General features: G+C 48.6%; 9 protein-coding genes across 9 annotated transcripts; 6 read left to right on the top strand and 3 right to left on the bottom strand.

Annotated features, from left to right (window-relative positions):
* Positions 1-2: 2 nt before the first annotated feature.
* J056_004127 (uncharacterized protein) lies at positions 3-769 on the bottom strand (the record flags this gene model as incomplete). Its single annotated transcript, XM_009269328.1, has 2 exons — positions 3-199; positions 247-769. The coding sequence occupies 2 exons, from the start codon at positions 767-769 to the stop codon at positions 3-5; spliced, it is 720 nt and encodes a 239-aa protein (XP_009267603.1).
* A 79-nt stretch (positions 770-848) lies between these two features.
* Positions 849-2,469, top strand: J056_004126 (uncharacterized protein; the record flags this gene model as incomplete). Its single annotated transcript, XM_009269327.1, has 2 exons — positions 849-2,090; positions 2,137-2,469. The coding sequence occupies 2 exons, from the start codon at positions 849-851 to the stop codon at positions 2,467-2,469; spliced, it is 1,575 nt and encodes a 524-aa protein (XP_009267602.1).
* Positions 2,470-2,660: 191 nt separating this feature from the next.
* On the top strand, positions 2,661-3,326 carry J056_004125 (uncharacterized protein; the record flags this gene model as incomplete). The annotated part of the gene is made up of 1 exon (XM_009269326.1): positions 2,661-3,326. The coding sequence occupies one exon, from the start codon at positions 2,661-2,663 to the stop codon at positions 3,324-3,326; it is 666 nt and encodes a 221-aa protein (XP_009267601.1).
* A 129-nt stretch (positions 3,327-3,455) lies between these two features.
* Positions 3,456-5,688, bottom strand: J056_004124 (putative pre-mRNA-splicing factor ATP-dependent RNA helicase prp43; the record flags this gene model as incomplete). Its single annotated transcript, XM_009269325.1, has 2 exons — positions 3,456-5,543; positions 5,593-5,688. The coding sequence occupies 2 exons, from the start codon at positions 5,686-5,688 to the stop codon at positions 3,456-3,458; spliced, it is 2,184 nt and encodes a 727-aa protein (XP_009267600.1).
* A 64-nt stretch (positions 5,689-5,752) lies between these two features.
* On the top strand, positions 5,753-7,534 carry J056_004123 (mRNA export factor mex67; the record flags this gene model as incomplete). Its single annotated transcript, XM_009269324.1, has 2 exons — positions 5,753-6,139; positions 6,191-7,534. 2 exons carry the CDS (start codon positions 5,753-5,755, stop codon positions 7,532-7,534), a joined length of 1,731 nt encoding a protein of 576 aa, XP_009267599.1.
* A 72-nt stretch (positions 7,535-7,606) lies between these two features.
* J056_004122 (ATP-dependent RNA helicase SUB2) lies at positions 7,607-10,272 on the top strand (the record flags this gene model as incomplete). Its single annotated transcript, XM_009269323.1, has 6 exons — positions 7,607-7,785; positions 7,843-7,945; positions 7,995-8,060; positions 8,114-8,760; positions 8,938-9,146; positions 9,197-10,272. 6 exons carry the CDS (start codon positions 7,607-7,609, stop codon positions 10,270-10,272), a joined length of 2,280 nt encoding a protein of 759 aa, XP_009267598.1.
* Positions 10,273-10,362: 90 nt separating this feature from the next.
* Positions 10,363-10,933, top strand: J056_004121 (Peptidyl-prolyl cis-trans isomerase pin1; the record flags this gene model as incomplete). Its single annotated transcript, XM_009269322.1, has 2 exons — positions 10,363-10,602; positions 10,652-10,933. The coding sequence occupies 2 exons, from the start codon at positions 10,363-10,365 to the stop codon at positions 10,931-10,933; spliced, it is 522 nt and encodes a 173-aa protein (XP_009267597.1).
* A 28-nt stretch (positions 10,934-10,961) lies between these two features.
* Positions 10,962-12,949, bottom strand: J056_004120 (Ubiquitin-like modifier-activating enzyme ATG7; the record flags this gene model as incomplete). Its single annotated transcript, XM_009269321.1, has 3 exons — positions 10,962-10,981; positions 11,023-11,491; positions 11,543-12,949. The coding sequence occupies 3 exons, from the start codon at positions 12,947-12,949 to the stop codon at positions 10,962-10,964; spliced, it is 1,896 nt and encodes a 631-aa protein (XP_009267596.1).
* Positions 12,950-12,977: 28 nt separating this feature from the next.
* J056_004119 (uncharacterized protein) lies at positions 12,978-14,385 on the top strand (the record flags this gene model as incomplete). Its single annotated transcript, XM_009269320.1, has 2 exons — positions 12,978-13,144; positions 13,194-14,385. 2 exons carry the CDS (start codon positions 12,978-12,980, stop codon positions 14,383-14,385), a joined length of 1,359 nt encoding a protein of 452 aa, XP_009267595.1.
* Positions 14,386-14,452: the final 67 nt, after the last annotated feature.

Raw genomic sequence — 14,452 nt, 5'->3', positions numbered from 1 at the left:
TACTACTTATCGTCATTCACAAGCCAGTCGGTTTTGGTTTTGTACCTCTTGGCTGCTTTCTGTTCCTTATACATCTTGACTTGATCCTTTGAGAGCTTAGGCTTGACACTGTCCTTACCCAACTCATCAATTTTAGCCTTTTTCGCCATATGGTCGTCGTTTCTCTGCCTCTCGAAAGCATCGAGATCAAAGAAAGCAGCTGTGAGGTGGGTAAGGGGTGGTAGATTTGATATATAGTCTACACACCTTGTTGCCGCCTGGACTTGTTGATTGCGGAGACGTGCTCGGGTGTCTGCCAACTTTTGCTGTTGAACTGACCGGTGCGAGCGTTGAACTTTGCCTGGACAAACCCAGCAGGATCAGTACTGGATGAGGGCATCAAATGGGCCAACTCGGGATCAATCGCGTCATCTTCTTCATGATAGAATTCGCGTTTGTTTGTATTGATTGAGTCATGTTGTGGATTTATATTAGAGAATGGATTTTGCCAGGTCGTTGCGCCCGTAGATTGATTGTAGTAGTAGTATTGCGATGAATTTGGCTCGTAGATGGCTGACCAGCCGTTCTTTCCGTGTAAGATTTGAGGATGGGGTTGGTGGGATTGCTGGGGATTTTCTGAGCTCCCTGCGCTCTCTGATTGTTCCAACACGGGCTCCTCCTCGTCTGGCAATGGAGGCTCTTCTTCTTCTGGCAGTGGAGGCGGTGTGCTGGATGGAACACGTAAATCACGCTCATCACGCGCCTGCTGCGATAACACTGATGCGCTCATTTTAAATTTAATTTCTTATCAATTACGATATCCTGGGTGTGCAACTTGAACCGTGTACCGTCACTGTCAAATTGATTAAATGAATTCGCCATTGCAGGAGTACAAGGGGAATGTTGGCAGTGGCTCTCCAAGGCAGCCTGGCTCTACTAATTCTAACCATATCAAGAAGCATTCAATCTGGGAGCCTTTGGATGGCGCAACCGTTGCGAACAGCACAGACGACGTAGAGAATGAGGATGTGAATATAATACCCTTACTGCCTTCACATAAGAGAATGTTCAGTTCTGTCGGCGCTGTCGGCTCAATGGGCACTTTACTTGAGGATCCGCACCCAGACACACAGTTGAATACAAAGACAAGCTCAAACAGCTTGAATTTCACTCCACCCAATCAAATTCTCACTCCCTCTCTTAACACTACTCCTTCTTCAGATAAGCCTAATCGACGCAAGCACCACCATAAGCGTTCACTATCTCATGCTTTTTTTAGCTTCAACGACCCCACCGTGACTGTGAACAGCGCTGTGTCTTCCAAGTTATCCTCCAACTTTGCCAAAACAAAGGACAGCAAACCTGCCCCACCACCCACTTTCGAAAGAAGAGCGTTTAGTTTGAGAAAATTTGCATTCACTGGTGTTGAATTACTCCTCGGCGCCTGGTTATGGCTTGCAGGACAACGAATTGAGAGTCTATCGACCACTGGAATGGGTTACTTGATTACATTCGACAGCATATCGCTCATCTCCATCAACCTGTTCGACTGGTACAGGACGGTGTCTCCTACGTACAAGAAGCCGTTCGGGATACGCAGGCTAGAAACTCTATCATTGTTTACGCAAGTCATTTATTTAGTCTTTGCCGTGACCTATCTTGCTAAGGAGTCGGTAGAACACGCGCTGATATCTTCCACTGAAGATGACTACCGAGAATACAATGAATATGACCACAAGTATGGTATTCCCTTCCCCACTCATCTAATCCTGCTCTCTGCGATACTACCATATATTGCCAACAAGTACTACCACAACCACCACTCACTAGCGCTCATCACAGGCACGCTGCTATACAACGCTCCCAAGATGTCCAGCTTTATCAACAATCCATATAGCTGCCTAATTAGTCTGTTCGGAAGTGCGATGTGGCTCACAGCCGCGCTCATACCACCCCCCCACCACCATATCTGTGACCAAGTGATAGCGGGCTGTATGGCAGTATGCATCGGATACCTGATATACCCATCTCTGATCACCCTCTCGCGAATCCTATTGCAGACGGCGCCGACGTCTACGACGATCCCGATACTGCGTGAAGCGTTGCGCGAGGTGAGTTGATTATCATTTGCGGGCGCACACTCACAAACTCGCACAGATCGAGACTCACCCACTAGTCAAGCACTTGGACCTCCCGCGCATCTTCCAGATAACACCAGGCGCTGCTAGCACGACACTGCTCGATGATGATGCGAGTTGTGTGGATCTCGCTCGCAATTCCTCGTGCTCTTCCTCTTTCTCGTCGGCTACTGGAATCTCAAATGCACACTCACTCGGCTCCTCCTTTGTCTCGCTCAAAGTGCTCGTCGGGAAGGAGACCTCCGACGTGGATATCTTCAACCTCACCCTGTCCGCGTCTCAGCTCATCCGCGCGCATTTCGCTGCCGCTGGAACGCAGTGCACTGTAGATGTGCGGAGGGAGTGCGTGTAGAGGGAATGTGTAGTGTTTGTAAAGTATGCAGATTTTCGCAAGCATGATATCATGTCAAAGTAATATTTAAATATTCCTAGTAAATATAAGAATCTTAAGTGGGTGAGTGGGTGAGTGCTTAGTGTTGAGTGTTGAGTGCTGCCAGCGCCAACAACTCGCCGCACCTTCTTCATACCACCACCACCACAGCCATGCCAGCCGCGTACCCAACCTACGTAATTGAGCACGTCGAAGAAGAAGAGCCAGAAGGCTACAAGATACCGGAATGGAGTTTAAGAGAGTATCGCAATATGGCAGCGTCTACGCATGCGGGTGAGAATGCCCGTGTGATATACACGAACCTATCGTCGACATCCTACGACAGTCTCAACCAGGCACTGGCGCCATCCCAAGGCAAAGCGGCAACCACGGAGTGCTACAAGGAGGGCATTATGGATATAATCACGCGCGAGGGCATCCCTCATGAGAAAGTCTGTCTTCTCGACCCTAAAGCTGAGCAGCCCATCCAACCACAGGATTTGGAAACCTTCTCCCATTTCCTCTTCGGTGGTATTCTCGGTGACGATCCTCCACGCGATCGTACCAAGGAACTTCGCAAATTTGGTTTCCCGGGTAGACACCTTGGTCCTCGCCAGATGTCCACCGATACAGCTCTAGGTACTACCAAGCGCGTCGTTGTGGATAATATTCCTATGGAGAAGATGGATTTCGTTGACGACCCTACTATCGTCTTTACCCCGCAGGAGTCAGTCGATATGCCCTACAGGTATCTCAACGATGGTACAGGGAAACCCCTGATGGCACCAGGGATGCTCGATCATATTCGCAAGGATCTCGACAAGGGTTTGGATTTCTAGGTGGTGACATGATAGTTTGGTAAAATATAAAGTGTAAATTGGTAAAACAACGATAAATAGATTATATTATAGCTGTATAGCTGCATAACTGCATATACAAATCCTATTCCTCACTCATCACACACCCTCTTACTTACCACCACGCTTTTTCTTGTCGTCCTTCTTGCCGGCTCTCTTTTCAGCAGCATGCATCAGCGCACGCTTGAGCGGGCCGTCTTGGAAGGTGCGCAGGTTAAAGTATTCACCGCCCAAGCTGAGCAGCCATTCCGGTTTCACAGCCGAGACGGTTCTTAGGAAGTTCTTGGTGGTAAGAGCGAACTCATTATATACGACAAATTCGGGCGACGTGTCTAAGCCGGTGGAGGGATGGAGACTGACGACCTGCTGGTCCTTAATAGTAAGGTAGGTGTTACCTTTCGCGCCTTCTCTGTGAGCTGCCTGCATGAAATACCCGCACACAACAGCCTTACGTATGTTAGTGTAATAGTGCTTATCCTCGAACGCTGTAGAGATGAGATCGAGATTGAAGCGTTCCATAGTGCGCTTCAATTGCAAGCGGACATTGTCGGCGCTTATCAACGCACGGTGTGACAAGTAGTTATTCCAAGCCCAATTTCCATCTCCATTATTCGCCTTAAAGGCGTGGAAGACGTTGAGCAAGGTGAGATGGTCGCCGTCTGGATGTGTGAACTGCGCTTTGGCGTCGTCCGCTTCTTTCCGCTGACTCTCGGGACGCAGAAAGACATTAGGAACGGAGAGCATAGCAGCGAGAGAAAGTATCTCGTTACTGCACTTGAATTCCGGACTCACTATCAACATCTTGGCAAGCTGCGGGTCGAGTGGGAACTCAGCCATGATGGCTCCTAGTGGTGTAAGATTGCCCTCGTCATCAAACGCCCCAAGGTAATTGAGTAGCTCGAGCGCTCGCATTACTGTCTCAGGTGCAGGTGGATCCATGTAGTCGAAATGAACAAGGTCGTTTATGCCTAGCTTCTTCAATTCTAGCACCGTGTTGGCGAGGTTGCACCGCAGGATCTCCGGATACGTCTGCTCTTGCAGCTGAGACACAAAATCGTTCTCCGTGTACAGCCTGAAACACTTGCCTGGTCGCGTACGCCCTGCTCTACCAGCTCTCTGTTGTGCTGAAGCTTTAGAAATAGGGGTAGGGAGTAGAGACTCCACTCTGATGCGAGGATTGTAAACTTTTTGCTTGGAGAAGCCAGGATCTACGACATAAACTATACCGTCGATGGTGAGGGATGTTTCGGCAATGTTTGTGGATACAACAACTTTGCGTCCAGGAGCACCACCTGGTTGACGTGGTTCAGGGGCGTCGTTGAAAATTCTTGTTTGTTGTTGTGGAGGGAGAGAGGAGTACAGAGGGACGACGAGGAGAGGACCGACGGCACCTTTATAGTTGCGTTCCAATTCGTCACCCTCGAGTTTGATTTTACGGCAAGCGTCTTCAATTTCTTCAGAACCAGTCAGGAAAACAAGAATATCACCAGGATCCTCAGCTTGATGGATCATGAGAACAGTTCTGATTGCAGATTCAACGTAATCAGTTTCAGGTTCTTCGGTGTAATAGGTTTCAACGGGGAAAGTTCTACCAGGGACCTTTAAAAGTGGCGCGTTGTTGAAATAGTTTTGGAATTTGAGAGCGTCAAGGGTTGCAGACATGACAACCAATTTAAGATCAGGTCTGCGAGGAACAATTTCCTTTAAAAGACCCATAAGGATATCAGTTGCGAGAGTACGTTCGTGAGCCTCATCGAGAATGATAGTTGAGTAGCGTGAGAGGGTGTTGTCATTCATAGCCTCTCTTAAGAGCATACCATCAGTCATGTACTTTAAGAAAGTTGTACCTGGAGTTGTCAAGTCCTCAAATCTAATCGAATAACCGACTTGTTCACCAAGGGAGACATCCATTTCATCAGCCACTCTCTTAGCCACACTCATAGCAGCAACACGACGTGGTTGAGTGCAGGCGATCATTTTACCTTTGGTGTGTGCAAAATCTGAGTAAGCGACGTATTGAGGGATTTGAGTGGTTTTTCCAGACCCAGTTTCACCAATCATAACCATCATTTGATTTTTATTGAAAATATCGTAGAATTCCTGCATTTGATTGAAAACTGGGAGTTGTTTCCTGCCTTGTAGAATGGATTTATATTGGCTGGTGAATTCCTGGCCATTAAATGGATTATTCGTGCCTTCCTATTGGACGGATTGTAAGATTGGTGTTTCTCTGGTCAATATCACCCACCATAACTCCATCCACTTGTTTAGCAGACACAGCTCTCGGTGTGAGTCCTTCTAATGGATTCCCTGTATCCATCTTCTGCCTCTTTATATCTCCCATTTTTAATTTTAATTTAAAGTTGGTCGTTTCTAATCAAGGTGCTTGTTGCCCCCAATCCACCACCATGTATGCCGATCGTGTTGAAAATTCAAATTCAAATTCAAATGCTCCCGGCGTCGGAAACAATCTCCTAAAATCTGCCGGTTTATTAAAGCACAAGGGTAAACGCGGTAGAGGCGTTGGTTCCACAAATGAGGATTCTTCCATGTCAGACGCTGATTCCTCATCAAGAAGATCTCAAATACGTAACAAATCTAATCCTCTCGCACGCCCATCTACTTCATCTCGCCTGAGTGGCGCTCCTTCACGTCCGAACACCCCCACACGCCCTAAGAAGGTGTCTCTCAATAACCCTCCGACAAAACCCACGTCGGACAGAAACGTTATCGACGCATTGACTCGCTTCTTAAACACTCGCTTCGATTCTAATCTCAATTTTCTAAATTTGGAGGTTTGTCGGCCGTTTTACGCGTTTTTTCACCTATCTAACTCTAATAACCAGAAAATGGGCGACGACGATATCCTTAAATCTGCAAATTTCATTCCACCCGGTTATTCCAAACAGAAATCACTCGCAGGTCCCTCCCTCTTTAAACTCATTGCTGAGCTCTTCCCTGATGTCAAGACTATCTCACTGGCCTCGAATCACTTGCGCAATTTACATTCTTACAAATCTCTCCCAGAATTCATCCCAAATCTCGAAAACTTGAGCCTCAGCGATAACGATTTCAGACACGTAGAAGACCTATACGCTTTATGCTCCTCACGCAGACTACGCAACCTCAAAGAACTCATTCTATCAAATAATCCCATTTCCCGCTTTGGTGATACGTGGAGAGCGAGAGTCATAAAGAAGTTCCCTACATTGGAACTCCTCGATATGAAACCTGTTCAACGTTCCGTAACATTTGATTTGGGTGATGGTGTCAAATTGGATCCAAAGAAACAACGCATTCAATCAGATGCAACTAAATCCCTGCCATCTCAATTCCCTGTTGCCATTCTCGGTAGTTTCGGTAGAGATAACGCTGAAGTTGGTCCATTGGTTGCCGAATTTCTTACTAGATTTTTTAGTCTCTTTGATAATGACAGAGGTGCTTTACTCCCTGCCTACACTGATACAGCCACATTCAGTATCTCCGTCAACACCAACACCCCTCCACGCGCAAGAAGGCAAAATTTATACGACGGCAAACCAAAAATAATGTGGAAGCCTTACATTGACAATAAACCAACAGCGACATCTAGAAATTGTTCCAAGATCTACAACAACGAAACGAGGAACCAGAAGTTGTCGGTTGGAAATAAGATGATAATTGAAGCTCAAAAACTACTGCCACGCACAACGCATAATATCAGCGATATCAACAATTTCGTTTTTGATTGCTGGACCATGCCTGGAGTGATACCTTCAACAGCTGTAATATTCTGTTCGGTGCATGGTGAGTTTATAGAGAATGGCAATAAGGGGTTCAGGTCATTTGACCGTACTTTTATTCTTGCTCCTTCTTCGGTATCAACGCTCGCCGCCGAGAGTGGATGGCCGTGTGCGGTGGTTTCGGACAGCCTCACACTACGCGCACTATCCAAATCTGAAGCGTGGAGGGAGGGCAGCACAATCGACACGGTGGAGGGAAGTAAAGGGATACTACTCAAGCTGCCGAAAAACCCACCAGACCACATTTCCAAAGAGCAACATGGTATTGTTTGTGAGCTGGCAGTGAGGACGCGTCTCAATTACGACTTTTCTATAGAGTGCCTTCAATCGAATAATTGGAACTTGGAGCAAGCGCTGAACAATTTCGAAGCGGTGAAAGGGTCCATACCAGAAGCAGGATTTTTGTAAAACGTAATCAATCAACGTAATAAATATGATTATAAGCACGATGAATATTTATTCCTTATTCCTTAGACCGAAATGACCAACAGCAGTAGCAGCGGCCAAGAGAACACATCTGTCGTACTCGTTACGGGTGGAACAGGATTAGTTGGGAGTGCAATAAACAAAGTGATCAATGAGGAGGCTATTGGAAGTAGATTTGGGAGACAGCCGAACGAATCCTGGGTCTTCCTCAAATCGACTGATGGCGATCTGCGGTGAGTGTGGGTTGAATGACCTGAACAGTGCTTACGGCGCACGTGATGAACACTTAGCAACTACGCAGAAGCGCGTGCGGTATTCGCTAAATACTCCCCGACGCACGTCATACACCTCGCTGCGAAAGTCGGTGGACTGTTCGCCAACATGAAATACAAGGTACGATATTGTATGGGGCGGTGTAAATCACACTTACGCACGCTCACAGTTAGACTTCCTGCGCGAGAACATGCTCATTAACGACAATGTCCTCCACTTGAGCCATGAATTTAAGGTGGGTGGCTTGCAGCACATATACAACTACAAGTCTCAACATAGCCTTCACAGGTACACAAACTTATATCTTGCCTGTCCACTTGCGTCTTCCCTGACCAAGTATCCTATCCGCTGCGCGAGGAGAGCGTGCACCTAGGACCACCACATTCATCTAACTTTGGTTATGCATATGGTAAGCGTATGATAGATGTACAGAACCACGCGTACAACGACCAGTTCGGTAATCAGTTCACATCGGCAATTCCAACGAATATCTTTGGTCCTAATGACAACTACAGCTTGGAATACGCGCACGTTATACCCGCCCTGATACACAAGTGCTACCTCGCAAACAAGGAGAAGAAGCCATTCGTGGTGATGGGTTCGGGTAAGCCGTTACGGCAGTTTATCTACTCGTTGGATCTCGCTAGGCTATTCATATGGCAGCTGCGCGAGTATCATTCTATCGAACCTGTCATTCTCTCTGTAGGGGAGAATGAGGAGGTGAGTATAAAAGAGGTGGCTGATGCTGTCGTTAAGGCTGTTGGATTCCAAGGAGAGTATGTCCTTGACACCAGCAAACCAGATGGACAGTATAGGAAGCCTGCGTCTAACGACAAGCTGATGAGGTGCATCGGTAACTTTCAATTCACCCCATTTGAAAAGGCTTTGGAGGAGAGCGTGGATTGGTTTGTTAGGAATTACGACAGCCTTAGAAAGTGAGATAAGAAAATAAAAGAAAATATAAAAACTCAATATAAATCACGCTTTTCAGATAATTTTTCAATTTCTATGCGCCGAATCGAGTGTTAGTTGAATACACCCAGAGTGAATAAAAAATGTGAGATAAATTGGTGTTAAATAGGGCAATGAGAATATTAATACGCGTTTTCCAGGGCTGATAACGAAGACCTTATTGATTACGAGGAGGAGGAAGTCGCACCACAGCAGCAGCAGGAGCAGCAACCCGCGCAGCCTACAGAAGAAGGAAAGGATAAGAAGGGCTCTTACGTTGGCATACACTCCACTGGATTCAGAGATTTCCTCTTAAAGCCTGAATTGCTGCGAGCAATCTCAGATTTGGGTTTTGAGCATCCTTCAGAAGGTTAGTTGGTCAAGTCACGCAACCACTCAACTCACAGCCACAACAACCAGTTCAACAAGAGTGTATTCCACAGGCTATTCTCGGTATGGATGTTGTATGCCAGGCAAAATCTGGTATGGGTAAGACTGCTGTCTTCGTTTTGGCGTCTTTGCAGCAATTGGAGCCAGTTGACGGTGAAGTCTCTGTCATCGTCCTCTGCCACACTAGAGAACTCGCTTATCAAATCAAAAATGAGTACGGCAGATTCTCAAAGTACGTGCCAAACGTCAGAACCTCCGTCTTCTTTGGTGGTACTCCAGTCGCAGCCGATCAAGAAATACTCAAAAACAAGGAAAAATGTCCTCATGTTATCGTTGGTACACCTGGTAGAATTAACGCTTTAGTTAGAGATGGTAGCTTGAATGGTAAGGCTATAAAACACTTTGTTCTCGATGAGTGTGATAAAATGCTCGATCAATTGGATATGAGAAGGGATGTACAGGAAATATTCAAAGCTACACCACATCACAAGCAGGTCATGATGTTTAGTGCCACCCTCTCGAAAGAAATTAGACCAGTCTGCAAAAAATTCATGCAATCTCCACTGGAAATCTACGTCGACGATGAAACTAAACTTACATTGCACGGCTTACAACAGCACTATGTGAAGTTATCTGAATCAACAAAGAATCGCAAGCTGAACGATCTCCTCGATAGCCTCGACTTCAACCAAGTCGTCATCTTTGTTAAATCAACACTCAGAGCTAACGAACTAGACAAATTACTTAGAGAGTGCAACTTCCCATCAATTTGCATACACTCTAGAATGAGCCAAGACGAGAGAATTGCGAGGTACACCAAATTCAAGCAGTTTGAGTCTAGAATCTTGGTTGCAACTGATATCTTTGGTAGAGGTATCGATGTTGAGAGAGTAAACATTGTCGTCAACTACGATACACCAACAGATGCCGACTCATACCTTCACAGAGTAGGTAGAGCAGGTAGATTCGGTACAAAGGGTCTAGCAATCACTTTCGTTTCTACTGAGGACGATGACAATGTACTCAAAGCAATCCAGTCCAGATTCGAGGTTGCAATTCCAGAGCTCCCAGAGACTCTTGAAGCCTCAACTTACATGACGTCCTAAGAGAATAAGTGAAATTTGTAATAATTTAATTTTTTATCCTAAATGAAACAAATGTTGCCTAGTTGCCTTGGCTCGTGACATCATTGCAAAATGACGTGGACGATTAAATTCTCAAACTCACGCCAGCAGCCATATTTCTTTAATTCGGAGACGAGGGAGAGCGTCTGGGAGGCACCGGGGAATCTAACTCAGGAAGAAATCAAGTCGCTGGCTGGATATGAGTTGTTGGCGGGTGGTGCGGGTGGCGCAGGTGAAGCGCCACAAAAAGTACGCGCGTCGCACCTTCTCATCAAGCACAACAAGTCAAGAAGGCCTTCGAGCTGGAAGGAGGTGAGAGTGTAGGAAGTATCAGCAGCACGCACGCTAACACCACCCACAGGCTAACATTACTCGCTCAAAGGAAGAAGCCCTCGCTCAGCTGAGAGAGCTGCAATCAACCCTCTCGCAGTACCACGCTCATGAACTCGCCGCCGTCTTCTCGAAACTCGCACACGAACACTCTGACTGCTCCTCTCACGCTAAAGGCGGTGACTTGGGTAGATTCAGCCGTGGTCAGATGCAGAAACCATTCGAAGATGCCTCGTTTAACATTGGTGTCTTACAGTTATCTGACATCATCGATACTGATTCTGGTGTCCACTTGATATTAAGATTGGAGTGATTTTGGGTGGATTGATCAAAACTCATCCTCACTCTCTATTGTTATATCCTTGATTGCATCTTCTGAAGCTTTATATAAATCTGACAGACCACTGATATTGACGAGGTAGTCACTATCGTTGATAGCCCTGCTGATCATCTCCATCCCTTGGGTGTGGTATGCATCCTGGATGACATCCGAGCAGGCCGTGCAGCGGTCGAAAGCCATGCCAGTGATTTGCACGTTATCAAACCGACCGAGCTGGCCGCGAATTTGATGAGGAGTAACGCCGAGGAGTGATTCATCGGTGTGCACATGATCACCACCAGCACGAGTACTCCCCACATGCTTCTGCTGTGGATGTTGCAGGAGTGATGTCAGCATCTCGACGGCAGTAGCAGCAGCTATAGGCGCCACACCCGGTCTGGTGACCGTGCACATCTGGTCTAGTGTCCGATCACTTAGTGAGTCTGTTGGTGCGACTATATCGTTACAGTAGTAGCAACCGAGTTTGTTGACCGGTGTGCCATGACGCATTACGAGATAGCTGTCGAATCCCAGTGCGGCGTTTATGACCGTCTGTGGTGCGTGTTAGGGTGTTTTCCAAACTACGCTCCAATTCCAACCCACCTTGTTGCGCGCCTTGCCTAACAGAGTTGGCAGCCATCTGCTCTCGCGGGAGTCAGTGAGGAGAAATATGGAGTCATGCTGATCGATGAGCGCATCAAGGCGGTGAACCTCGCTCTCCACACGCGCCTTGCTGGAGGTTGGGAAGGGGTGACCTGGCATAGGAATGCTCAACTGCACACCGCATGCCTGTACGCCTGGGTAAATCCTACGTAAGCGCTCCGCCGCACACTCCGCCTTGGGCTTCCCGCCCTCTGCGCAGTCCTCGAATTCGAACAGCGGCTGCCTGACAGGGTTGCTATAGCTGACTGTGCCGCTGTCAACCAAGGTGATGTGTCTCACACCCCACGCCATCAACCCGCGTGCGACATAACATCCAAGCGTACCCGCCCCCAGCAGCAAACAGCGCTGCCCACCGATCACGTCCAGATCGAGCGAGGGGAGTATGCGCCATTTCATCAACTTGAGATTAAGTTCTACCGCCTGGTCGGCGAGTTTGGTTGGATCGAGTGAGGCACTCAGGTCGATTGTCTGTGGAGATATCTTATGCGTGGAGCTGTTTTTCTCCCATCCCACCCCACTTACTTGCTCGTACGCGCGTGCATCGGTGGTCAGCGTGCCGTAGAGAGAATGTGTGTTTCTGCTGGCAAAGACGTCAACTTTGCGCGCACCGAAGCGTGTGCAGATGTAGTAGAGGAGATTGCGCAGTGGCCATCCGGGCGCGTGGCCTGAGGAGGGGTCGATGAAGGCGATGGTGGGAGTGTGGTTGTGAGTGTGTGACTGTGAGTGAGTGTCGCGATGGAACACCTCCCACTCATCAACAGATGCACCACTCAGCACACCGTCATCTGCCCTGCGAACAATCCAACACCACTGTCCTGCCGGCTGGACACTCTGTATTTCGCGTGCCAGAGCAGCATCGCACCCAGCCATGCTCCCCAGCCACGGTGCACCCCCATCAATCACCGCAGGGGTCGCTGCGAGGTAGTGAAAAGTGAATTTTTTCATGTCTGAGAAGGAGATGAGGAGGAAGCGGATCAAATCGTCAACGGATTTGGCCAGCTTGATGGAGTCAAGGGTGGAGTTGAAGAGAGCTGTCTTATCGCAGCGCTTGAAATCCTCGATGGTGTTCATGTTGTGGACGTGGCCGTGCGCCGCGTAGCTGAGAGGGACGCCGTCGACACCGCCAAGACCGTCGAGGAGGAGGGATGCCGGGGTATCAATGACGTCGCCGGTGTTGTTATCGATGATCGCCCTGCCTGCGTTGAAACCTGCGTGGACTGGTATCGGTGCGTCATCCAGCCGCTGGGTGTTGAGCTTGAAAGAAGAAAGTGCGTGCCAGAATTCTTTGTAGATCTGCAATCTGATTGGTGAGAATTGCTGGATTTTATTTTTATTTGTTTCCTTCATCTTCAACGTTCACTTGCAACGATCGCCGATGACGCTACGCAAGACGCTCAACGAAGCTGCGATAAGACTGCGAGTCGATGGCAAGCGACGTCATAAAAGATTCCAAGATTTCCACGTCGTCGACGTTAAGGCGGGCGCTGGCGGCAACGGCGCTGTTGCCTTCACCAAGACGCCTACGGGATTAGGGCCGCCGACGTGAGTGGTTTGGATGGTGTGGAGAGTGTCTGCTGAACGCACTCAACAGCGGTGGCTCAGGTGGTTCTGGTGGCTCTGTGACTTTCTCCCCCAACGCCAAACTGAACAGCCTCCACACGATCCCATCCAAGATCCGCGCTGCCAACGGCGCATCAGGCAGCGGGGATGGCCGTTTAGGCAAGCGTGGGGCTGATACAGTCATCGATATCCCCCCAGGCACCGTTATCCGCGAGCTGTGGCGGTGTGCGCCTCCGCCGCGCGAAGACAGGAACTGCAGCCAAGACGAAGACACACTCACGCAATTGCGTAGAGACAGGGCTTGGCTACACTATCCAGGCATGGAGGAGGCTAATTCCACCCACCCTCTCTTCCTCGACGCCGACAAAGAATTGCGTAGGAGTGAAAATCTGCAGCTGAAACGCTATAACCCACAGCACGAGCAGGAGCACGCACTCGAAGTGGATATATCCGATGATAAGTCCCCTCATCTCATCGTCTCAGGTGGTCTCGGCGGTGTCGGCAACCCCGCTTTCGTCACCCATCAACACAGGTCACCCAAGTTCGCCCGCAAAGGCCAGCCGGGTGGACATGTCAAGCTGAGTCTCGAAATGAAGCTTCTCGCTCATGTCGGACTGGTGGGACTGCCGAATGCAGGCAAGAGCAGCATCCTCGCTGCTATCACCAGCTCCAAGACCAAAGTCGCCAACTACGCCTTCACGACGCTCAAGCCTGAGATTGGTGTCGTCGGTGCTGACGGTGAGGGTGAAGGTGAGGGCGCTAAAGATGCACTCACACCCTCGCACAGATTCACTATCCTCGATAACCCCGGCCTGATTGCTGATGCGGCGCTCAACAAGGGCCTCGGACACACTTTCCTGCGCAGTGTCGAGCGCGCTCTCGTGCTCGTGTTTGTTGTCGATCTTTCCTCACTTCACCCCCTCACACACTTGCACACCCTGATACACGAACTGAACGAGTACAAAAGCGGTCTGGCCAGGGCTGGGACGGTGATTGTCGCAAACAAGGCTGATTTACTGGGTGGTGATGAGCAGCAGAATGCACAAGCCAAACACCGTCTCTCGCAGTTTACAGATGGTGTGCAGTGTTTAATCGAGGGCGGCACTCTCGATCCGTCTACTACCATCATACCTATTTCAGCGAAACATGAGGTTAATTTGGATAAGCTCAAACGGACACTTGGCGAGAGAGTGAGACGGAGGCAAGTGGAGGAGGTGAGTTAGAGTGACAACAGTGACAAAGCGACACTCAAAGTATAGATATTCCCAATAGCAAAATAACTAGATTAGA

Source organism: Wallemia ichthyophaga (genome assembly GCF_000400465.1).
Source record: "Wallemia ichthyophaga EXF-994 unplaced genomic scaffold scaffold7, whole genome shotgun sequence".
NCBI lineage: Eukaryota > Fungi > Basidiomycota > Wallemiomycetes > Wallemiales > Wallemiaceae > Wallemia > Wallemia ichthyophaga.
Note: the sequence above shows the minus strand (reverse complement) of the source record. Positions and strands in the feature narration are given on the sequence as shown.